General features: G+C 35.8%; 1 protein-coding gene across 5 annotated transcripts in view; it reads left to right on the top strand.

The window, feature by feature from the left end:
- SENP6 (SUMO specific peptidase 6) overlaps positions 1-24,919 on the top strand; it is a 133,331-nt gene that overhangs the window by 36,564 nt on the left and 71,848 nt on the right. Inside the window, exons 3-6 of one of the 5 annotated variants that reach the window (XM_058566758.1) lie at positions 974-1,034; positions 14,221-14,363; positions 15,425-15,529; positions 19,957-19,977. In XM_058566758.1, the coding sequence (XP_058422741.1) occupies positions 974-1,034; positions 14,221-14,363; positions 15,425-15,529; positions 19,957-19,977 (330 nt within the window). Of the gene's footprint in view, positions 1-973; positions 1,035-14,220; positions 14,364-15,424; positions 15,530-19,956; positions 19,978-24,919 lie in introns of those variants that run through there. The other 4 variants (XM_058566755.1, XM_058566756.1, XM_058566757.1 and 1 more) reach the window with 4 other exon arrangements.

Genomic DNA, 24,919 nt, shown 5'->3' with positions numbered 1-24,919 from the left:
ATTTAGTATTTGTGTAGTTTTGAAAAACTGGAATTAAATCTGAAATTTAGTTAGAAAGTATACCACACTTGAAACATTTTTACAAAATATTTGGAAGGAGAGAATTTTTAGCATTAAAAAAGTTGGGATGTATATAAACAGTAATAAAAAACATTACATTTTTATTATAAATAGCTAGGATCTTACTAAAAACAGCTTAGCAGAGTTGTCTTCAGAAGGGTGTATTTTGACTTTCTTTGTTAGAAGATTTGTCATGGTTATGTAAAAAATTTGTCATTTAAGATGTTAACCTGTCCTGTGTGTTTCATTTTTGAATTGTACTCTTGAGCTCATCATAAATGGATCCTCAGGGGCTTCAGCTTTTTGAACATGTTGAGATTAACATGAACTGTAAATGGATATATGAGTCTGGTCTTTTAGAATCTCAGGCCAGTGATTCTCAAGGAAGGGTTGATATTTCCAAGAGTGGTAGAGGTATAACTATTTTATTTGTGGTAATACTGTTGGGATTATTTTCTTTTCATTAGCTAAGATTTTCTTACCAGTTTGTTTCTTCTATTTTGTTTCTCTGTCCTTTTTTCCTAATTTTAAATTCAAAACAGAAAAGAAAAATGAGTGATTTTATGTATGAAATCCATAGTTAAGAAAACAAAAATTATGTATTCGTTTATGGCAGGGGTCAGTGAACGATGGCCCATGGATCCAGTCTGGCCCACTGTTGGTTTTATTAGTAGTTATATTGGAACACAGTCACACGTATAGTCTATGGCTGTTTCCATACTACAGTGGCAAAAATGATTAGTTGCTGTAGAGACCATATGGCCTGCAAAGCCTAAAGTATTTACGCTCTGGGGCTTTAACAGAAAAAGCTTGCTGACCCCTGAATTAGGTGAGCAAAGAGGTTAAAACTTCTGAATTTAATGTATGGGTTGTAATTGTCACTTAAGGTTTTTTCCCTTTATTTTCTATGTAGTGAGGCAAATCTACTCAGTGTAGATGAAGATGAGGATACTGAAATCTCAAAAGGAAAAAAGGCAAGTGTTGCTTTTGTAAATTTTTTTAAAATTTTTAAGTTATATACCGGAAACTAATACTTTAAAAGAAGATTTTTATATTTTTTAATTGTAAGTCTCAACCAACCACTTCCCCATGCCAGAGGCAAATGGTGTTTCCAGTTTCTTGTTTATCCCATCAGATATTTTATGCATTACAAAGAAAATATATATTCTTGCCCTACCCCCTTATACTTACAAAGTTGGTAGCATACTGTACACACTCCTTCTAATCTTACTTTTAAAAATTAATATATCTTAGAGACCATCCATAAGAGGTCATTAAAAGCATTCTCACTCTTCATTTTTATTATGCAAGGTGAGCATAATATTCCATTGTATGATGTACCATTTATATTATGCAGTACAACCATATTGAAGGATGTTTATGGCATTATCAACCTTTTTTCCCATTAAAATAATGTTGAATAAATTAGCCTTCTGTGTGGGTTATTTTGCACACATACAAGCATAAATGTAGGATGAATCCCTAGAGGTAGGGCTGCTATTTCAGGACAGGTACATTTCTGATTTTGTTATACCTGATTTGCACTTCTTCCAGCAGTGTCTGAGCATGCCTGTTTCCCTACACTTTTGTCACGGTGTTATCAACCTTTTGATTTTTGCCAGTAAAAAATAGTATCTCGGTGTAGTCTTAATTTGCATTTCTTTTACTATGAATGAGGTTGAACCAACCTTTTCATAACGTGTAGTCCATTTATTTCCTTTTTGGTAATTGTCAGTTAATATCCTTTGCCCATTTTTCTCTTTGGTCTTTAGAATATTATTGATTCATAAGAATTCTTTTTATATTGAGTCTGACACATTTTTTCACATTTTGACATCTCTGAAATCTATCTAGATGCATCTTATAGTGATGACATGACATGGTTTAATTAAAAAATTTTTTGCACCTTATACATAACAATAATGATGCATCTTATAATGGTTTCTTAGGTTTAATGAAACTGGCTCATTGCCGTGATACTGGTTGCTAATATTTTAAGCCGGTTTTTTTCACTAGTCTCCTGTCTTCACTTTTGGTGGTTTTATTGCCTTGGAGAAAATGTATTTTCTTATGTTGTCAAATATCTCAGTTTTTCTGTTTTTTAATGGCTTTTGGATTTAGTGTCTTGGTTCCTACTGATGTTAACTTGCTTATTTGCTCTGTCCTATTAGATAGATTAACTAGTTTAACAATACTATACAATAAAAATTTTTTCGTTCTGTTTTTGGTGTTTGGTGGCACCACCAGGTATAGTCCACTAGGAATGTATATTTAAATCACTGTGCTTTAAAGTCACTTGAAATTATTTATTCCTGGTTGGTAATTTTACCAGCTGGATGAATTAAGTTTATTTATTTAACTTTTTTTGCATAATTATAAAACAAATCAAATTTTTTTTAAAAAAGCATTTCCTCAAAATAACAAATATTTACGTGGTTTCAAAGTCAAACCTACAAAGAAGTTTTATTCAGAAAAATCTAGCTTTTGTCCTGATTCCTTCTATCCCTCTCTCCTTCACCCACAGGCAACCTGTTTTGAAAATTATATGGTTTGGCCTTCCATTGTTATTTTTTTTCCTGACATAAGAATATACTACCCTTCTTGGGGAAACCATCCACACTGTTTGGCACCTTGATTTTTTTTTACTTAACAATATAGTCTATAGATCACTCCACAGCAAAGTGTTTGAGATCTTTATCATCTGTTTTATTGCCACACAGTACTCCAGTGAATGGAGGTACTGTAGATATTCAGTTGATTCCCTCGTGATGAGCACGTTTTTCCCAGTCTTTTGCTATCATAAGTAGTGCTTTAATAAAGCCTTGTGCTTATATCTTTACAATATGTTTGTGGAATAGATTCCTAGAATTGCAGTTGCTATTTCAGAGGGTAGATTTACATGTAATTTTGTCAGATATTGCCAAATGCCTCATTCATGGGAGTTAGCATTTGCCATTCTCGCGAATAATATGTGAGAGTTCCTATTTCCTTCGGGAGTATGGGGTCAAACTTGAATTTTTGCCGGTCTGACATAGGACTCTCTTCACGTATTTTCTGTAATTATAGTTGAATGGTATTTTAGAGACTTTTAAATTTACTTTTTTTTTTTTAAGATTTTATTTATTTATTTATTTTCCCCCCAAAGCCCCAGTAGATAGTTGTATGTCATAGCTGCACATCCTTCTAGTTGATGTATGTGGGATGTGGCCTCAGCATGGCCGGAGAAGCGGTGCGTCGGTTTGCGCCCAGGATCCGAAGCCGGGCCGCCAGCAGCGGAGCGCGCGCACTTAACTGCTAAGCCACGGGGCCGGCCCTAAATTTACTTTTTTTCCTCTATCTTTGTGGATTTTTTTCCTTCCACAGCATCTCCATTTTGTCTTCAATTAGGGAATTTATAGAATTTAAAGTTTTTGTCTTAGTACTCTAAAGTTTTGTTTATAAAGTTACTCACACTGAAAAACTATAAGGTTTTTAACATTGCGGTTTTCTCTAGCTTTTATTTAACATCTCATTTCCTTAGAGTGCTGCAGTTATAGATGTACTGTAGGTCGATAAATAGTGAACTTTGTAGGGAAAAATAAAAAGTGTTTTCTGTCACTAACTTCTATGACATTGAAATTCAATTTTTGTGGGTTTTTTTTCTTTTTGCTTGCACGTGCCCCTAATTTTTAAAAAAATAAATGCCTTATTGCACGTGTTTTTCCTTGTTTTGCTGAGGAAGATTGGCCCTGAGCTAACATCGGCTGCCAATCTTCCTCTTTTTGCTGAGGAAGACTGGCCCTGGGCTAATATCTGTGCCCATCTTCCTCCAGTTTATATGGGACGCTGCCACAGCATGGCTTGACAAGCAGTGCTTTGGTGCGCACCCGGGATCCGAACCTGGGCCGCCAGCAGCGGAGCATGCTCAGTTAACAGCTACGTCACGGGGCTGGCCCCCACCCTGTGCCTTTAAATGGCAGCCTTTAGTCCGTTGACTTTTAAAGTAGCAATTGACAAGTATGTACTTACTGCCATTTTTAAATTTTTTTTTCTCGGTGTTTTAGTAGTTCTTCTCTGTTCTTTTCTTCTTCTCGTGCTCTCTTCCCTTGTGGTTTGATGGCTTTCTTTAGTATTATGTTTGGGTTCCTTTCTCTTAGTTTTTTGTGTATTTATTATAGGTTTTGTGTATTATTATAGGTTTGTGATTACCGTGTGGTTCATATACAGTAACCTACGTGTATAGCAATCTATATTAAGTTGATAGTCTCTTTAGTTTGACCTCTCTCTGAAAGCTCTACTCTTTAACTTCCCTCCTCCCACACTTTTTGTTTTTGATATCATGTCTAACCTCTTTTTTGTGCGTTTGTATCCATTACCCTCTTATCTTGGAAATAGATAATTTTTCCTATTTGTGGTCTTCTCTTTCCCCCTTAAAGAAGTCCCTTTAGCATTTCTTGTAGTACTAGTTTTCTTTCTTTCATTTTTTTTTTGTGAGGAAGATCGGCCCTTAGCTAACATCTGCCAATCTTCCTTTTTTTTTTTTTTTTTTTTTTTTGCTGAGGAAGACTGGCCCTGAGCTAACATCCATGCCCATCTTCCTCTACTTTATATGGGACACTGCCACAGCATGGCTTGACAAGTGGTGCATTGGTGCATGCCTGGGATCCGAACCAGTGAACCCTGGGCCGCTGCAACGGAGCGCGCACACTTAACCGCTTGCGCCACCGGGCCGGCCCCAGTACTAGTTTCTTGGTAACAAACTCCTTTAAGTTTTGCATGTCTGGGAAACTTTTTATCTCTCCTTGCATTTTGAATGATAACCTTGCCGGGTAGAGCACTCCTGGCTGTAGGTTTTTTCCTTTTAGCACTTTAAATATATCATGCCACTCTCTTCTAGCCTGTGAGGATTCTGCTGAGACGTCAGCTGATAGCCTTATGGGGTTTCCTTTGTACGTAACTTCTCTTTCTCTTGCGGCTTTTAGGATTCTTTCTTATATAATTCTGGACATTTTAATTATGGTGTGTCTTGGTGTGGGCCTCTTTGGATTTATCTTGTTTGGTGCTCTCTGTGCTTCCTGTACCTGGATGTCTGTTTCCTTCCTTAGGTTAGGGAAGTTTTCAGCTATTATTTCTTCAAATAGATTCTCTGCCCCTTTGTCTCGCTCTTCTTCTGGGACACCTATAACATGGATGTTAGTGCACTTGATGTTATCCCAGAGGTCCCTTAGACTGTCCTCACTCTTTTTAATTCTTTTTTTCTTTTATCTGTTCAACTTGGGTGATTTCCTGTAGTCTTTCGTCCAGTTTGCTGATCTGTTCTTCTGTATCCTCTACCCTGCTTTTGAGTCCCTCTAGTGAATTTTTCATTTCTGATTGGTTCTTTTTTATATCTTCCATTTCTTTGTTGACATTCTCACTGAGTTCATCCATTCTTCTCCCCAGATCAGTGAGCATCCTTAACACTCTTTGTTTGAATTCTCTGTCGGGTAGGTTGCTCATTTCTGTTTCACTTAGTTCCTTTTCTGGGGTTTTGCCGTGTTCCCTTACTTGGAATGTATTCCTTTGCCTCCTCATTTTGCCTCTTTCCCTGTGTTTGTGTTTATGTATTAAGTAGGTCAGCTATGTCTCCTGATCTTGGGGAGGTGACCTCATATAAGCGATGCTTTATGAAGCCCAGCAGTGTGCTTCCCTCTTGTCACCAGTTCCAAATGTTCCAGGAGTGACCCCTGTGTGGGCTATGTGTGTCCTTCTGTTGTGGCAGGGTTCCTCTTCCTGTAGGTGCCCAGGGAGGCTGAGCTATGCCCCTGGCCAGCTGTTGTAATGCTCAACTGCTTGTAGTTGTTGTGGGCCCTTCAGTCTCTTTATCAGGTGTTGGGAGCCCAGCACAGTTGGCTGTAAAGTCTAATAGCACATTCCTGTTGCAGTATTTGTGTTAAGTGAGTATGCCCCCAGTGTGGCTGGTTGTTAGGCTCAGGGCCTTACAGTTGCTGTAAGCCCCTGGCCTTTAAGTCTCTTGTCAGCTCTCTGAGGATTGCAGCTGGGTGGGGCTGGCCTCAGCCACAGGAGCACCTAATTGTTTCAGGCTTTGGAAGGTGGGGCCAGACCCTTATGTGGCTCTGTGAGAAGCACAAATCTTCTACAGCTGACAAGCGCCACCACCCACAGGTCCACACACACAGTCAACACAGTCATGCCCCGTGTGCGTGCCCCAACCTCCTGAAGTGGACCCAGTCTCTCCAAGGCAGGAGCACCACACAGTCCACCAACGCCCCACACTCTCCACCCGCTCCTTGCACACGCCCTGCCCTGCAGAGGTGGATCCACCCCCAGGCTGCAGAGAATCCAAGCAGTTCACTTAGCAGGCCCACAAGTTGCCCAAGGGCTTGTTGGTGGGTGGGGTCAGTCCCTAGGGTGGGCTGCCTTCCTCGGCTGAGGGGGATTAAATCAGCTCTAGTTAAAATTAAAGGGCTCTAGTGGGTGGGGCAGACCCTGGGCTAGCAAGCCAGGGGAAGAACTCCAATGGCGTCTGCCAGTGTCTGTGTCAGCGCACCCACACCAGGCCACAGCAATGGCCACCGCCAATGTCCCAGTCCCTGGAGAGGTCTCACCTCTCACCAAGATGCGCTCAGAGCCTGTCGTGTGAGTCTCTTCACCAAAGCACTGTGCACCTTTCTTTCTGGTGATTTGCAGGTTGCTTTCTGAAACGGGTGAATTTGTGCATGGGCCCTTTAAGAGTTGGCTTTAATTTCTTTGTGAACCACCTCTTCTGGGGATGTTCCCCAATGTTATTAGTAGCAAGCAAAGTCAGATATTATGCGACTCGTCTCAGTTGTGTGGGGTCCAAAAAATGCCCAAGGTGGGAACGCTCCCCAGCTCAGGGGCCCTGCTCCTCCAGGGAGGGCTGTGGACCTTTGGACTGCTCCTGGGCAGCCATGAAGTGTTGTGGCTTGTGAAGGTGGCATTTTCCCTCTCCAGAAGGGGGTTTCTGCCTTTTCACCTCAGTTAGGATTGTCGTTTGTTGCAGGGGTTTCTCTTATCCCGTTTTCGGTTCTCTCTCGGGTAATTTTTCCAAGGATAGTTATAAATTGGCTGTGTCCATGGGAGGAGGTGAGTTGAGAGTCTGCCTTTGCTGCCATCTTGACTTCTCTCTCTGTCTTTTTTTTTTTTAACTTATGCTTTCTTTGAATTATTCTCACTTGATTTTCTCCTTGCAGTGCTTTTCTTGATAGTAATTGGAGTAGAAGATACAAAGTCATTAAATGCAAATTTTCATCACTTTTGCTTTTCCATTTTGCAATATATCTGAATTAAGAAAATGCTACTTTAGTTCACCTTTAATGGAAATATATATAAAACAGGGAAAGATATGAGGCCCTACTTTTATATCATATGCCAAAAGAGATTCCAGATACCCATATTTCAAGTTGGTCCTTTCAGGAGGACTTTAGACTCTAATACAATAGGTGAGATTTATGTCTTTTGTAAAGTGGAAAAAGGTCTGTTGTGAAAGGGGAGATGAGAAAGGAGATATTATATGATGCCTTTTCTACAGGTGCGTTTTAAAGTAAATCATTTGTAAGAAAGAGTAAAAATGTGATTGAAGGTTCAAGAGTTGATTTCCTTAAAACTATCCATGCCTGTTTGTCGTTTAGAAAGTCTGTGTAATCCAAGGGTTTACATATCCCTGGATTTTTAATGGCTTGTGGGTAATATATAGGTCCATATAGATCATTGGTTTAAACTAATGTAGCCCCTTTTTTCCTTTTGAAAATGAGCATGGAATTAGGGGAAAGCCTTTATTTTGGTTCAGAGTGTCTTGGTATTCTTCCCCTTCTCTTTCACAGAATAATCTCTTTGCCTTGGAGCTTCTGCAGTTTCATTTATACCTCTTTAGATAAAGGATACATGTCTTTCATTAGTTCTGAAAAAATTGTAGCCGTTATCTCTGGATATTGCCTTTCCACATTATTCTTTATGGAACTTTTATTAGATACAATAATATCATCATTTTTTTCATATCTTTTAAGTTTATATTTTATATATAAAAGAAACAAAGAAAGAATAAAGGGCAAAGAAAAAATTCATCCCTGTACCATATCGTAAGTAATTTCCTCAGCTCTGTCTTCCAGTTCACTAAATTTTATCTTCAGCTGTCTCTAATCTGCTATTTAATCCATCTATTTTTTCTTTTTTAAAAAAATTTCAATGACATTTATCATTTGTAGAACTTCTCTTGATTCTCTTTCAAAATTTTGTGTTTTTTCCATAGTGTCTAGTTCTTTCTTTACTGTTTCTATTTCTATTGTTTTTAAGAGTTTAAATACCTTTAATGTACATTTTCAATGTCTCTAATCATTTAATAGATTCTTTCAGTTTATTTTATTATCTGAAGTTCTTACATGCTAGATTTCCTGAATACTTGTTTTTTAATTAAATTGACTATGTGACATGTGGTAAGTTTGGGTGGAAGATACCACATATTGATAATTTTTGTGCATTTAGCAGTCCCAATGAAATATTCATTCATGCAGCAAATATCTATTGAACACAGTGTTTTAAATACTAGGGAGCAAAACAGACAAGTTTCTTGTTCCTGTGGAGCTTAAATTCTAATAACTGGCTTTGCTCATTAGTTCTTTCATGATTGATGTTATAACACAGGGGTTGGCAAACCAAGGCTCACAAGCCAAATCCAGCCCGCAACCTATGGTCTATGAACTAGAGCAGTTTTCACATTTTTTAAATGGTTGAAAGAAAAATCAATCATGACGTGAAAATTATATGAAATTCAAGTTTGTTTCTGTAAATAAAATTTTATTGGAAAACAGCTATGCTCATTTGTTTGTGTATTGTCTATGACTGCTTTCATGCTACAACAACAGATTTGAGTTATTTGGACAGAGTTGAATAGTTTCAGCAGAGACTGTATGACCCACAAAGGCTAAAATATTGCTATCAGTCCCTTCACAGAAGAAGTTTGCTGATCCTTGTACTGTTGTTTATACTGTATAAATGTGTTCTATATAGATTGATTCTGATTGAGAGAAACATATAGCTTTTTTGGATGGGTGGTATGTTAGAGTGGTTAATCAGCCCGAATATCAGATTCTAGGCCTGCTGATAACTGTCCACTTTATAGGATGGTTGTGAGAATTATGAGACTATGTAAGTGCATCACACTAGCAAGTCTTCCATAAATAGCTACATTATCATTATTAAATACAATGTTACTGAGCTTTTGTAAACTGGTTTTCCTTTGCAAATAATGATGTTTATAGTTGCTTATTTCACATCAGTAGGGCTCGTGTTTATAGTTGGTTGTGTAATCATTTGATTGTTTTGTGTCCACAGTAGTTCTCCTGATGTGTTTGCATTAGCTAGAAAACTGTCTTAGGCTGCTAAATAGAGGGCAGAGGGGAAGAAAAATCAAAGTTTTTCAGGGACCTCCAGACTGAATATATCATCTTGACTTTAGTAATAGTATTGCTCTAATCTGTGAGGTAGTCGGCCATAAATGGCTCAATTTTTACTTATTTGCACCTTATTTCCCCCATTAATTTGATGTATGTATATTATCAGGTTAAGAGCACAAATAGGGGGCTGGCCCCGTGGCTTAGTGGTTAAGTGCACGCATTCTGCTACTGGCGGCCCCAGCTTTGGATCCTGGGCGCGCACCGACGCACTGCTTCTCTGGCCATGCTGAGGCTGTGTCCCACATACAGCAACTAGAAGGATGTGCAACTATGACATACAACTATCTACTGGGGCTTTGGTGGGAAAAAAAAAAAAAAGAGCACAAATAGGGCTGGTCTGGTGGCACAAGCGGTTAAGTGTGCGTGCTCCGCTGCTGGCGGCCCGGGTTCGGATCCTGGGCGCGCACCGATGCACCACTTGTCAAGCCATGCTGTGGCGGCGTCCCATATAAAGTGGAGGAAGATGGGCATGGATGTTAGCCCAGGGCCAGTCTTCCTCAGCAAAAAAAGAGGAGCATTGGCAGATGTTAGCACAGGGCTGATCTCCTCACAAAAAAAAAAAAAAAAAAAGAAGAGCACAAATAAAATGAGGGAAAATAAAAATTATTAATTAGGTAGAGAGAAGTAGATGTGTCAGGCATCTAAAATAATTTATATGTTGTATTTTAATTCAACAGTTATATCTAAATTTTCTGGCAGCTGGAATTGTGTCCTGTAGGTTTGGAATTGTGTGATAAGAGAATCTTTTAGAAATCTTTTATGGGCCGGCCCCGTGGCTTGAAGGTTAAGTGCGTGCACTCCGCTGCTGGCGGCCCGGGTTCGGATCCCGGGCGCGCACCGACGCACTGCTTCTCCGGCCATGCTGAGGCCGCGTCCCACATACAGCAACTAGAAGGATGTGCAACTGTGACATACAACTATCTACTGGGGCTTTGGGGGGAAAAATAAATAAAATAAAATCTTAAAAAAAAAAAAAAAGAAATCTTTTACAACTTTATATCCTATGATTCTCCTATGGAGTGATTTTTTTTTTTTTTTTCCTGGATCTACCTTCTAAATATAACAGATGGTAGGGAACCTTTCCTAAGGGAATTTGACAGTACAGTGAATGTTTTTCATGAGAATGCTAGAAGTACTGGTTGTCTTGTTGCTGACTGAAGTGTATATAGCTTTTGATAGTAACCTATAGGCAACAGAATTGGGAAATTTCAGAATTTGGCTTATATAGATCCTCTTGCTTTAATGATGGGCTTTGGATTGTCTCTTCCTATGCCCAAATGCTTTCTCAGAAAGAAAATTTGAAAATGTATAAGCACTTAATCAGAAATATGAAGGAATAACTTCCTACATTTAAAGGAATTGTTAGTACAATTTTTTTGATTTTGAGATGTTCTATATCCTAATGATTTTGAGTCTTTTTTGGAATAACATTGTTTGTATCTCTTTTTGTTAAGAATCAATGTTTATATTTGTACAAATTACACTATATAAAGTCCTCATGCTGGGGCCGGCCTGGTGGTGCAAGCGGTTAAGTGCGTGCGCTCTGCTGCGGCGGCCCGGGGTTCACTGGTTTGGATCCCGGGCATGCACCGAGTCACCAGTTGTTAAGCCATGCTGTGGTGGCGTCCCATATAAAGTAGAGAAAGATGGGCACGGATGTTAGCTCAGGGCCAGTCTTCCTCAGCAAAAAAGAGGAGGATTGGTATTGGATGTTAGCTCAGGGCTGGTCTTTCTCACACACACACAAAAAAAATTCATCATGCAGTGTAGTGTGGAAAGGCATAGGCTTTGGAATCAGACCACTCTTTGTTCAAATCCATTTAACTAGTTTGGACAAGTTACTTTGCTTTTTAAGTTCAGTGATCTTTATAACATAGGGATAGAGTTTCAATAACATTTAAATGACATATAGTGGAGAGATTTTGTTGAAGAAAGAGAACTGAAGTGCGAAATTTGAGTGTATTAATCCTGTGTGTCAAGTAATTGGCCTGATGTTTTGGGTGCAATTGTTGAGTCCCAGTCTAAAGAACTACTGAAATGTATAAAATACAGAGATTAAATGAGATATTGAATATAAAGTAATTAGCATAATGCCCATTCATAGTTAGCATTCAGTAAATGTTAGTTGTTATAAATATCTATATATAGAGGAATGAAATTATATCATCAATCTTTAATGGAAACTTTGCTTCTAAGATTCTTAATAGGGTATGTATCAAAATCACCTAGAGCAGTGGCTCTTCGTTAATGTGCATCAGAATCACCTGGAAGGTTGAGTAAACCAGATTGCTGGACCCCATTTCTAGGGTTTCTGATTTAGGAGATCTGGAGTGGGGCCTGATAATTTGCATTTTAAAGTGTTCCCATGTGATGCTCATGCTGCTGATCTAGTGACCACACTGAGAACCATCGACTTGGCATTTTTTTCAAAATAACATGACAACAGGTCTCAGTCACAGTGACTGGATAGGCATAATTTTTCTCAGCTGAATGCAGCTTAATGACAAATTATTTATGATAAAATAATTTATGGGCTTTCATATTGAAGATATCTGTGTTTCTAATTGAGTGGGAACTAATGGTTTTTGAATTCCTATCTATCTGCCCATTGTAGGGCTAGGCAATTTGTGTATATCTTTGTTACTGCATGAAATAACTCCATGATTACAAGGAGAGTTACCTGGCTAGAAGGAGATAATAGGTCTATTTCATTCCTAAATTGTGATCTTTCCACAGTAACACTATATTTTCTGTGAAGAGGGTCACCAAATGCAGAAGTGATTGTATTCTCCTATTAACAGAAATGAGAGTGTGATAATCCCATTTTCTTTATCTCCTATAGTTCTGTTTGTTATCAATCGTTTCTCTTCGTTTTGATCACATTGTCTTATTTCTTTATGAGCCTGCTTATGAATGGTAGATATTGCATATGAAAAATCATAGAGATAAATTCACGCCTAGGATAATATTATCTTCCTCTAGAGGGGAGATACGTTTACTTCTGGCTGGTGACTAGGAGTATTAGCAATTGGAGATCTCCTTAATCCAACGGTTCTCCAAATGGTGGTCCTCTGATCAGCAGTATCAGCATCACCTGGGGACTTGTCAGAAATGCAAATTCTCAGGCCCACCCCAGACCTACTGAATCAAAATAAACTGTAAGGGTCAGACACAGCAGTTTGTTTTAACAAACCATCCAGGTAATTCTTATTTACTCTAAACTTTGAGAACTACCTCAGTTGAACTGGAGGTTGAAATGATTGGATGCTGGATTTCAATCTATGTAAAGGCTTTTATAGTTCTAATTCACTCTTATTCATAGGCTACGATCCTAATCCAAAGTGTGAGGTACTTACGAGGCTGTCCATACTTAGTGGGTCTTGAGCCCCACTCTTTGTCTCCCCAGCTCGCTGGATCTGTTGAAGTTCAGCTTAGCTTCTCAGCCTCACAGGTGCCATCTTCTGGAGTCAACAGGGGCCTCAGGGAAAACGCAAATCTGGGCTCAGATCTCTGAGTTTCTTGTTCCCGATCTTAATTCTTCACTGCCTTGGTAGCTCTCAAATGCTTCAAACAGATTTTTTTTTTTTAATTTATATTTTGTCTGGCTTTTCTAGTTGTTTTCAGAGAGTAGAGGGAAGATTGATCTGTATTACCTAATTGGCCGTTATCAGAAGTGGACAAGTCTGAAGTACATGGCTGTAAAAGATGAGGAAGTAAAGAAATATCTCAAGGAGAAGAAAGTGATAAGCAGTTGTGTCAAAAATAAGTCTTTTTGGAACTTTGTAATATAGATGTGTCTAAAGACAAGAATGGTGCTGGCACAATGAAGTATCTCCTCAGGAGGACATTTTTGTGGGCGATAATTTTTTAGGAAACTTTTGGGTTTTGTAGAGATAATTGGGGGGAAAAAGCCAAGTTGCTATCTTCTTATGACTATATTTTCTTGTAAAAGTAAAAAAGAAAATAAAGTAATTAAACTGTTGTTTCAAAAATAAAGTTAAAGTAGATAAGAATGTTGTTTAAAATGTTTTGGGGAAATTATCACTAAGAACTGAGGACTTTTGTCTTGACGAGTCTGAAAGCAGCTTTTAAATGTTTTGTGCAATGAATGTAATGAAAGTGGGTTTCTTGGTTGAGAAGAGCATCCCAAGAAATGGGCCATCCTGTTGTCATACTGTTACCTCCCCAAAATGATTGTTATTGATATGTTTATGTTATCATTTGCAACTATGAAAGTATGGAAACATTATTTCGGTTTTCTGAGTTTATATAGAAACTTTGATGCTAAAGACAAAGTCCTTATACAAATTGAAATGAAGACTTATTGCCATATTTAGCTGTACTGTCTTATGGACAGCAGCAAGGTCTGCTAAGCAGGGGAAATTTTTATTTTTTACTCTTGGGAAAGAGCTACCGTAAGATCCTCTACCCTCATGCCTTCTGCTTTTCTCTTTTAATTTTCTCAAATATCTTTGGAGATATTTAAATGAAAAAATATATATCATAAACACCCATGTTACTACATATTTGTGCTGTCCTTAGGGGAAAAAAATATTACAGTTGAATTACTCTTAGATTCGTGCCACTGCCGTCCCTCCCCTCCATTCCCAATAGCTGGTACATTTTCACTACTTTTTAAATAAATTGGTTTTCAAATAGTTGTTATCATGGTGTTTATTGACGCTAACATTTATGGATCTTTTTACAGTTAAATCGTCAATCTGAAATTGTTGCTACTAGTTCTGTTGATCCCTGGAAGACATGTGCAAGACGAAACAAGACTGAAAGTTTAAAACCTTTGAAAGGCAACCCAATTGGACTTAACATGTTGAGCAACAATAAGAAATTGAGGTATAGGCACTTCACCACACATTCCTACAGAAAAGATAAAGTGTTTGCCACCAAAAACTACCTCCCTCTATGGCCAGTTGGCCCAACCTATACCTTTTCTTTTCACTTTGTCAGTAGGGCCAAGAGGTAGAGTGGTCCCAGTATGTGAATTCTTTGCTTTGAATCTTGGGAGTTGAGTTGATTGCAGTGATTTCTTGGTTCTGAAGAAAAATACTGCAAGAAAAATTTCAGTAGACTAGGATTTCATAAGATGAGCTTGCTTTCATACAGTTGGTAAATTCTTGGTCGTAATATTAGAAGTAGAAGGCACTATAGGGTGGGGTGGTCATGTCTCCTTTAGGGAATGCTTATCAGGATTATCTTAATAAGGGACTTTTTTTTTTTTTTTTCTTTTAAGATTTCTTATTCCTCTTCTTTATAGATATAACCCCTCTTTCCTAGTGGTTGTCACAGTGAACCACTGTTACTGATAAGATTGGGCTGTTATATCTCCCAGAAATAAGGTTAAAAATCACTGTTTCATTTCTCCTTTGTCAGTTTATAGATAAACAACTGAGGTACCTAAAGGCTAAATAACTTTTGAGTCAGTGGCAGAATTAGAAGTAGGATTTAGGACTTCTGGGTTTTTTTATTTACAATTAATATATTTTATTTTTATTTTAGCATTTGAGAAAACTTGATGATACTCATAGTTTAAAAGCTTTTTTTATGGATAATCCCTGAATAGAGCATAAGGAGAGAAAATATATCTGAATTAATTTATAGGAAATCCTATAGTGCAAAACATTCTTTTAGGATCTTCCTGATTTCTGTTCTAGTGTTCTTCTGCTCTTTATCTTCTTTCATGAACTGGATTGGAAACATTTCAGAGACAAATTCAGAAAGTGGAAAACTCCTAATGGACAATTTAACATGGCCAATTGGGTTTATCTATAAATACATATATTTTTTAAAGTGGTGAAGGTTTTTTGTGCATGTGCTCAGATTTTAAAGGATTTATTTTGCATATGTGTATGTAATTTTCCCCCGTTCAAATTATTCTTTGTTTCTTGAATCTGCAGTGAAAATACACAAAATGCATCATTATGTTCTGGAACTGTAGTTCATGGTAGACGTTTTCAGCATGCTAATGCACAGAAATCAGTAGTAAAAACAGCAGCCCAAAGGTAAGGATTCTGATTGTCTTCGTTTAGTATATACATACCATCCTCTTTAATAGGAGTTTTTCACTTTAAAAAAAATTTTTTTTTTTTACTTTGTGGAACTTGACTGTGTTTCCATTGTCTATAAAGATATTCATGTCTCTGAAATAATTCATGTCCTAGAATTTTATTATTTTATATCTGCTTTTGAATAAATCACATTCTGTAAATAGAGACTTTTTAAACAAAAGCCATTCTATTTTATAGTCCAGTTAAATTAAGCTGATTTTACAACATTGATCTTACAGCATTTGACAGAGAGCTCTTCAGCTGGTAGTTTAGCTGAGGATTAAAACTACAGTCTATTACCTTACTTTCTTTTATAAGGTTTATAGGATTTCATAGTATCAAAATAAATCACATTATGAGTTTTAAATATTTGAGAAAATTTTGATTTGGTAGATTTGGATGTTCTCATTGATGGTAAAAGTACTGCTTGAACCTTCAAATAACAAAAGTAACAGTGGGGAAAGCTTGGTGTTTTAAATACTTTGACGTTTTTTTATAAACACTTTTGGATGGTTATGAAATTTCAATTAGATTTTAGTTCTGAGTCCGTTTCAGTTAACTTAAGAAATTCTTAGGCTCCAACAATTAAATAAATAATCTCTTTATTTCTTGTGTTATGGATAGTTGTATAAAATTTTTTTATAGCTAGTAAAATGTGCTATATGCTGTTCTTCATTTTTTAAAAATGTCGTTCTAGACTGCTATTCATTCAGAAAATGTGTCCTGACTCTTAGAAACCCTTGCTGTATTTGATATTTACATAGATTTGCTATAACATAGATTTTGACTTATGAACATTAAATCTTTCTCATATTTTAGGATAATAAGAAAACCTTTCTTTTACTTACATACATTATTTTATCATAGTTTTCACATAAGATATTTGAGAAATTCAACTAAAAAGACAGAAAGAGAAATTACTGCACATACCAAAAAATTGGCTTGCCTTACTGTAAAGTACACAAACAAATCAAGCCCTCTGACCTACATGTGGCACAAACATGAGGATAAATAATAAAAGGATAGTAATTGGAGTGAGGGAAGAAGGAGAGACACATAGTTTCTCACACACTGATCACATTGATAGAATTCATCCCTGATAAAGATCTGTCTTGATATTCTGAAACTGTGGTCTAAGTTGAAATACAAATTTATAATCAAGTGATACATTCTACAACCACAATTATTGCTTTTGAAGTTATCTATCAGTTTGGAATTATTTGCACTGTGACCTGTTCTCCCTGTCCCTCCTTTCCTCTTCGGTAATGTTGAAAAGCTGGTTCTGGTCTGGAAATTGGTTCGTGTTTTGTTTTATTCTAGGTCTTGGCACCTATTATACCTTGAGTGTGTATCACTGCACATCTGCATAAAAGATCAGATTCTATTAATAGCAAGTGGTATTTACTAGTAAAATAGTGTTTCTTTAAAAAAAAATACCTGAAGTCATTTGTACTTAAAGAAACAATCCTGAGTGAAAATACTTCACAAGAACAACTAAGAGCAGTAAGGAAAACCGTGAAGAGTCGAGTCCGCAGGACAGATTCTGTTTATGTTTCTCTTATTTACAGAATAAACATTTCTTATTCCTATCGCAGCCTAACTGTCATTAAAAAGATTTTTAAGTTTGAAGACAAGTCATTGAGAGTTTTTCCAATTTTCCTCCTTCAAAACATTGTGATTTTATATTACGTACCAGGCATAGATGAGGTCGAGTAGTCGAAGGTGATTATGAGAGTCCCTGCCTTGAAGCTTAAGTTTGATTCGGGTAGAGGACAGAAAGAAGTCAACGAATGATTATGTGGGAAGTGCAGTAGTAGAGCTGTGCAAAGTATGTGTCATACTATTTACCGAGAAGGGAGCAGTGAAGGACTCACAGAGGAAGTATTAAAGAAGTTTTTGAAGAGAACATTCCATGCAGTAAGAACCACATCTTCAAAGGCATGAAGAAAGCCTTCACCTAAGGCTTTAGGTTGCTACCAAAGCTTTGGTTTGAATTAGTCTAGTATTGGCACAGTTGTCATGCCTCAGATGAGGGTAAGCACACTGGCTTTTACAGCCTCTCCTGATTTTTCTGATTTTCTCAACTCTTGATTTGAAATTAAAGGAAACACCACCAGTTGGTAATTCACACACACAAACTGTTCTTCTTGGGGTGAGTGATAAAACTTGTCTTATAAAAGCATTTTGAAAGATTTGTAGTTCTTTAGTAAGATATGGGAACAAGTACGTCATACCTTTTTAATCTAAAAGAAGTGAATGAAGATTGTTAATATATTATTAGCTGCTATTTGAGAGAATATTATGGTTCCAATCTATTTCTTACTGCTATTCCAAATGTTATTTTAACTCATATTTAAAAATAGAGTGTTTATATGCTAATAGTGGTGGAGAATGATAGTGTTAGTATGGAAAAAATGAAACACAGAAATTTAAAAATATATATAACCCTATGCCATCTCCACCCCTAACTTCAATCAGACTTGCTAAAAGAGTATACTTACTGCTTTATGTTTCATTTACATTATCACTTATTTTTGTTTTTTATTAAGGATAGGTGAAAAGACTTATAAGGATCATAGGGGAAAATGAATGTCTGCAAAAGCATTTATAATCCATAAATGGGAAAATGGGCTGCTGGAATAAGCAAGATTTAATTGTTAATTAAAAGCACCCCTTTGAAAGAATTTTTTAAGTCCTAAATCAGGTCATGGATACCAGAATCAATCAGTCAGTCTGTCTTTTTTCCTTCCTTTTTTTTTAAATTTTAAGAGCAGTAGTACTGCACTAGTTCAAGGGTGAAATAGTCCAACAAGAATGTAAGTTGACAGTTTTACAAAGTCCTACATTACTAATAATGGCTCCCCTTCCCCATTTTTTTAAAAACTGCTTTTTTTTTTTTGATATGTAAACTCCTCTAGGACAGGGCTTGATAATAAACACATATTGAGGAATCTTGTGGAAATGCCATGACTTATAAATTAGATATCATATCATAATAAATGCGTTTTTCTCAAGGATAAGAGAAATGAGCATGGGTGTATATGTATATATTTGTTTTGTTTTGTGTTTTGTGTTTTGTTTTCTTCCTAACTCCCTTGGTTTATTGGAAAGAACCAAACCTGTCTCTTCCACTGCTACTCTGTCTTCTACCTCTTTCCTTTACCGTGTACAGGTGAGTCTAAAAACAGAACAAAACAAGAGAGTGCTAACTCTTCTCACTTCTTGGGCACAATAGTATAGAGTTGGAAATGGCTAGATTACATAGTAATGCCTAACTTGTGGTTTTCATTTTACCTTTCCTGGAAATAAGACTCCATAAGAAATAAATGTGTAAGACTATATTTAAATTTTTATGTTTATATAAGTTTCACTTACTTTAATAGGGTATGATAAAATTCCCTTATTTTTCTGTCATTTATCCAACATAAATTTATTTTATACAGATTATCCTGTTTTTTTAATAACAAAGGTAGAATTTCAAATATGGTATTCATGTAAGTTTATAATAATTCTTTTCCACATTACTGAAAATTTTTTTAAAAAATAAGCGTTTCTTCTCAGTTTATGTAAAACTAAGTCACTGTATTTCTTTTTTCTTAATTTGCTAGGATTAAATTGATATTTTACTTGTGTGCTCCATACAAGAGTTAATATGGGGACTTGGGGATTTTGTAAACTGTGTTTTGCTTAGTGTTGTTTCTAAATATTTAGATCCTTTTATAATAAAGAAGAATAATTCTGGGATGTGAATCTTATTCTAAATTGAGAGGTTTTGTAATTTTACTCTTGAGTAATTGATGTTGATAGCTTTTTAGATTTTCCATGAACTGTGGAGAAGGGTGGACCTTTTATACATTGGACTTTTGATTAGAGGCCATGATTTTAAATCTCAGGCCTTTCCTTGTGTCCCAAACCATATCCTGTATTTAAGCTAAGGCTTTTGTGCAAGAGTTTCAACCGTAAAAAATTTTTTTATTATTCAGAAGTAAATAATCATATCTGACAACAGGATTGCAACAACTAAAACTTTTATAACTTTCAGGAAATTGTATTGTTCCTTGAAGACTATTTACATAACTACTCTAAAATACATGTATACTCAAATGTTTGATGGTTATATAAAGCTCTTTCAAGAATTTTTCATATATTTGTACATCCTTTTTTATTCCTTAAATATTTTAGATATCTTATTTTCTGTATTGGCAAAATTTGAAAAACAATTTACGTATCTGACAAGATTCAAAACGTGACATATGTAATGTGTTTAAAACAAATTAATCACATTAGAGTTTTGCCTTATTGACTGCAGTTGCTAAGACTACAATGATATATCAAAAATGAGGTCTTGCCTCTTACATTTTTTTTCTTTTTCATGTTTTAAGCAGTCTGGACCAAAAGGAAAGGTAAGCTTAATGTTGATGAAATTAGAGCATGGGTATAACAGTAAAATATCAGATTATTTATATGTTTTGAAAAATAGTCATTGAATTAAAAGCTTATTTATTATTTTAATAAAAGGAAACATATTAATAGCACAACATGACATGTGGCATATGTGGATAGTGTTTCCCCATAATTCTCAATACACATTTTTCCATGAATGATTATTATTTATTTATACTGATGGATGACTACTTTTCTTTTAAAAATAGAATTTTTCAATGCCTTAGTAGTAAAGTTGTTCAGTTACATCATTAAAATCTTTCTTGTTTTATTTTAGTGGTAATACTTTTGCTTTCACACTTCAGAAGAGTAAGGGGGAAAATGGAATTAGAATACCTTAAGCTTGGAGTCAAAACTCTAAACATCAAATGTATATCTATTTTGACCCAAAAGTTTGTAATAGAATTTAATGTTCCATTTGTAGTAACACTGGCAGACACATCGTCCTTCAGCAGAAATGTTGAATAATGTAAATAACTTGGAAACAAGTTTTTAAGAACTCATTTCTTTGACTAGTGAAGTGATTATCATTGTTCTAAAGCAAGTGTCCATAAGAATAGCTTCTCTCCTCGTGTATGTATGTAGAATTTTTTGTGCATGTGCATAGCTTTTTTTCTTCCTTCTGTGAGAGTCTCAAAAGCCTTTTATGAACCCTCCCCACCAAAAAAACAGGTTAATGCCCTTGTATTAAACCAGTACTTTCATGTAATTGGTGAAGGTCAAAACAAGGGACATTCTATAATTTTGTTTAATTACATAAATTTAACTGTAATTTTGTTTAAAGCTGTAGAGGAGGCAAAGAAGACAACTTTGCAGCATTTTATAAAATGCATATATTTCATCTTCATGAACACCAAGTTTCTGAAATATAAATTTAAAGATGATCCTGTCAGCAAAAGGTTTAGGCATATTTTATAATTCTGAAATACTTCACAATTCCTACATGTTTTAAGTGAATGAGTTGTACAAATATTTTGTTACCTATCTCCTGAGAAAGAAAAATTATTTTTCCATTGTGTCTATTTTTCTTTTTGAGTAAATCACTATTTCTTGTCAGATATAAATGAGTCATTTTATATCTTTTAAATTTTTAACTTGTAAGTGACTGTATACTTTTTGGGAGGCCATTAATAAGATGTTTTTAATAAAATTGCTAAAGAACATACATTAAATAACTCACATATATGAAACAGACTCTTGTTCTATAGGAATAAATTCTTTCCTGTATGCTATAGTAGGTAAAATATAGGTACTGTTATGTTATCAGAATAATATAAAGATCTTAGATTATTCTTTTTTTCACAATACACCCTTGGAGAGTTTATACTGATTTCTTTCCCACTGTTTTGGCTTCTTATGCATATTTCTGTAGTGGAAATTTATTAATTGATACATCAAGCAAATATTTCAATGACTCTATGTGCCAGGCACTCTTCTAGGGGCAGACAGAAATCCCTCCCCTTTTGGAGCTTACATTCTTGTTGGAATAATACTAGACTAGAGGTCAGAAGATGTAGAATTAAGTAACCAGCTTTACGAGTAGGCACATAACTTACTGTAAAATGGGGACAATAATATTTGCCCAATTTTAAAAGAAATTTGTGAGGAACAGATGAGATAATTATTTAAAACTGACTTACACATTGTAAAATTAGAAAAATCTAATGGTAATAAATATTGAAATTCTTTCAGTCTTTTGTACTGAGGTTACTACCAGGGACTAGATATGAAACAGCAACTGTTTATAAAATACCTTATAATGAATACACCTGAGTGCTTTCCTCAGCAACTTATTACTGGTAGGTTGAATTTAGCCCATTAATCTTTACCTAAAATTATCTTGTATTAGTCTTTGTCAAAGATAAACTGAGAAGAACTTTTGCGTCAGTAGATTTTACTTTGTAAATTTTTTCACATAAGCCTTCCCCCCCAACCTTCTTGTGAACACTAAGCCACATCTTTTTTTCTGATTTTTGAAGAGTAATAGAAGATTCTTTATTTTTATCCCTTAACACATGAGAGGCTATAAATCTCTGAACTAAATGATTGTTTATAAGAATGGTTTATCTAATGAACAAAAGTTAGGTGGTTGTGGAAGGTTAATCTTTTCCAGATTTTTTCCACTTGTACTATATACTGGGTACAATGACATGTGTTTTAAAGTTAAAGCCAAGCTGGAATAAATATATATAAATAATAGTGTTAAGATCCAGAGCTTGCAAACTTAAAAAATTTGCTGCCATTTTTCTTTGTTGTGGGTGACTATTTCCTTTCTGACTCATGGACAGATAGGTTGTGAATACATTGTATGTGGTAGCAGCAGCAATCTAGAATACTTAATCTGGTATTAGAACTTGTTTTTTTTCCCCTCCCTAGATAAAGAATCTGTTGACCCATTATGAAACTGAAACACATAGTGATGTTCAAATTTAAATTTTTTAAAAAGTATTTATTATTTTTTATTATAAAAGTTTATGTGTATTGTAGACAGTTTTGAAACAACAAAAAGGTACAAAAGTGAACAGAATACAATAAAAGAACCCATGTGAAACATTAGAAATGTTTCTTAAAGAGTGTGTTTGAAAAAATATTGTAAGTAGAGATTTTATAATTTTTTTAAAAGCTCTCAAAATAGAAAATCACATTATTAGGATCTTGGAGCAATTCTTTCCAATTTTTTTTTTTCTCTGCACTTTTTAATGTACCTAACTCCTGTGGAGTCATAATAAAAATACAGCTGCATATTCTGAAGTGTCACCTAACAGTATGTCCTAGCATTTTCTCCTGTCATTAAGTTGGCTTCTAAAAATGATTTTTAATGATGGCATAATAGCTTGTCCTGCAGATATACATAATTTAATTACCCATTAGCTCATTTCTGGTTGTTTTTCACTGTTATGTATGACACATTGATGAACAATTTTGTATATAAATCTCTAAATACATCTCTTAAGATAAATCTCTGGGAAAGGATTCTATGGGCTAGGCTACAAATGTTTTTAATGCTCTTGATAAGTACTGTGAAATTGTTTTGCAGAGAGGGCAGTACCAATTTATAGTAGCATTATAAATTGCTCTCAAGTTACTTGAAAATAAAATTATATACAGATGATTCCTCTGTTCCTTAGAATTATAAGGGAGTCATTTGAAACCTTAGAAATAATAAAAGAGTTGAGCAAAATCATAGGCTACAAGACTAATAGTATTAATAATTGTTTCCTTCATTCACCTCTGAATGATAGAAGTATATATTGGAAAGACCAAAATTTCATTCATAGTAGCAACTAAAACTAAATATCCAGTGCTAGAATTAATGGTGTGTAAATCTTCTATAAATGTATCTAAAGAACCTAATCAGGGGGCTGGCCCCATGGCATAGTGGGTAAGTTTGGCTCGCTCTGTGTCAGTGGCCTGGGTTCACAGGTTTGTATCCTGGGTGTGGACCTACCCCACTCATCAGCCATGCTGTGGCGGTGACCCACATACAAAATGGAGGAAGATTAGCACAGATGTTAGCTCAGGGCTAATCTTTCTCAAGCCAAAAAAAAAGACGAAGATTGGCAACAGATGTTCACTCAGGGCGAATTTTCCTCAACAACAACAAAAAAACCCTAATCTGAAACATATTGTGTTCCTGGTTGATTATTTGGTACCAGTGCTTCTTAAAGTAAGTTTAATGCAATTTTAGTCAAAATCTCAGTGACTTTGTTGTTATTTTAAAAAATTTGACCAGTTGATTTTAAAGTTCATTTACAAGAGTAAATATTTGAGAAGAGCGACAGACTTTTTTATTTGTTTATTTATGTACGTATGTATGTATGTAGTGTGTGTGTGTGAGAGAGGAAGATCAGCCCTGAGCTAACATCCATGCCAATCCTCCTCTTTTTGCTGAGGAAGACTGCCCCTGGGCTAACATCCGTGCCCGTCTTCCTCCACTTTATATGGGACGCGCGCCACAGCATGGCCTGGCAAGCGGTGCACGAGTGCGTGCCCGGAATCTGAACCTGGGCTGCCGGCAGCGGAGCGCGAGCGCACTTAACTGCTATACCACGGTGCCGGCTCCCAGACTTTTTTTTAAAAGAAGAATAATGAGGGAAAAGAAGAATGACTTGCTGCATAATAAAACATACTGTGAAGAGAACAGTGATTGAATATGGTAACACTAGAAAAAGACTAGGAAGTAAGACAGTAAACAAGTCCAGGTATGTTCAGTTTCCAACCAACCTGTCCAATCAATAAGTATAAACAAGTGTACAGTGCCCTTCAAATGCTTGAAGTATGATATTTGTACTTTGGCTCACAATTAATATTTTTAATTGCTATATGGTAGCCAGTGATTCAGTTTTGACAACATTACCATCCTTGTACAGCAATATTTGTACAATTATTTGACCTGATAAATACAAATTTTAATTACATACTGCCTTTTAGTTATGCACATTTATTCATTCCAAGTATTCATCAAGTGCCTGCTATGTTCTAGGCATAGGATACATTGATGAACAAAACAGATAAGATCCCTGCACTCCTGTAGTTTACATTTTGATGGGCAAAGAGTGATAATGAACAAGTAAAACATGAATTAAGTTCTGTAAAGAAGTACAATTGGATGATGTGATAGAGAGTGACAGTATTGTTTCTTTAGATTGTGTGTTCAGAGAAACTCTGCTAGGAAGCTAACATTTAACCAAGGACTAGATGAACAGTTAGCCATGTCATGATCACAGAAATGGCTTTTCCAGATAGGGAAGATGTGGTGCTTCGATATTAATACAGGAATGAGTTTGGGATGTTCAAAGAACAGAAAGAAGAGCCACTATGGCTGGAGCTTGAAGAGCAAAGGCGAAAATGTTCTAAGGTGGATTTGGCGAGGTCAGCTAGGCCCTAGATCAGAAAACGCTT

Source organism: Diceros bicornis, chromosome 23, assembly GCF_020826845.1.
Source record: "Diceros bicornis minor isolate mBicDic1 chromosome 23, mDicBic1.mat.cur, whole genome shotgun sequence".
Lineage (NCBI taxonomy): Eukaryota > Metazoa > Chordata > Mammalia > Perissodactyla > Rhinocerotidae > Diceros > Diceros bicornis.
This window is presented reverse-complemented; position numbering and strand designations above follow the sequence as displayed.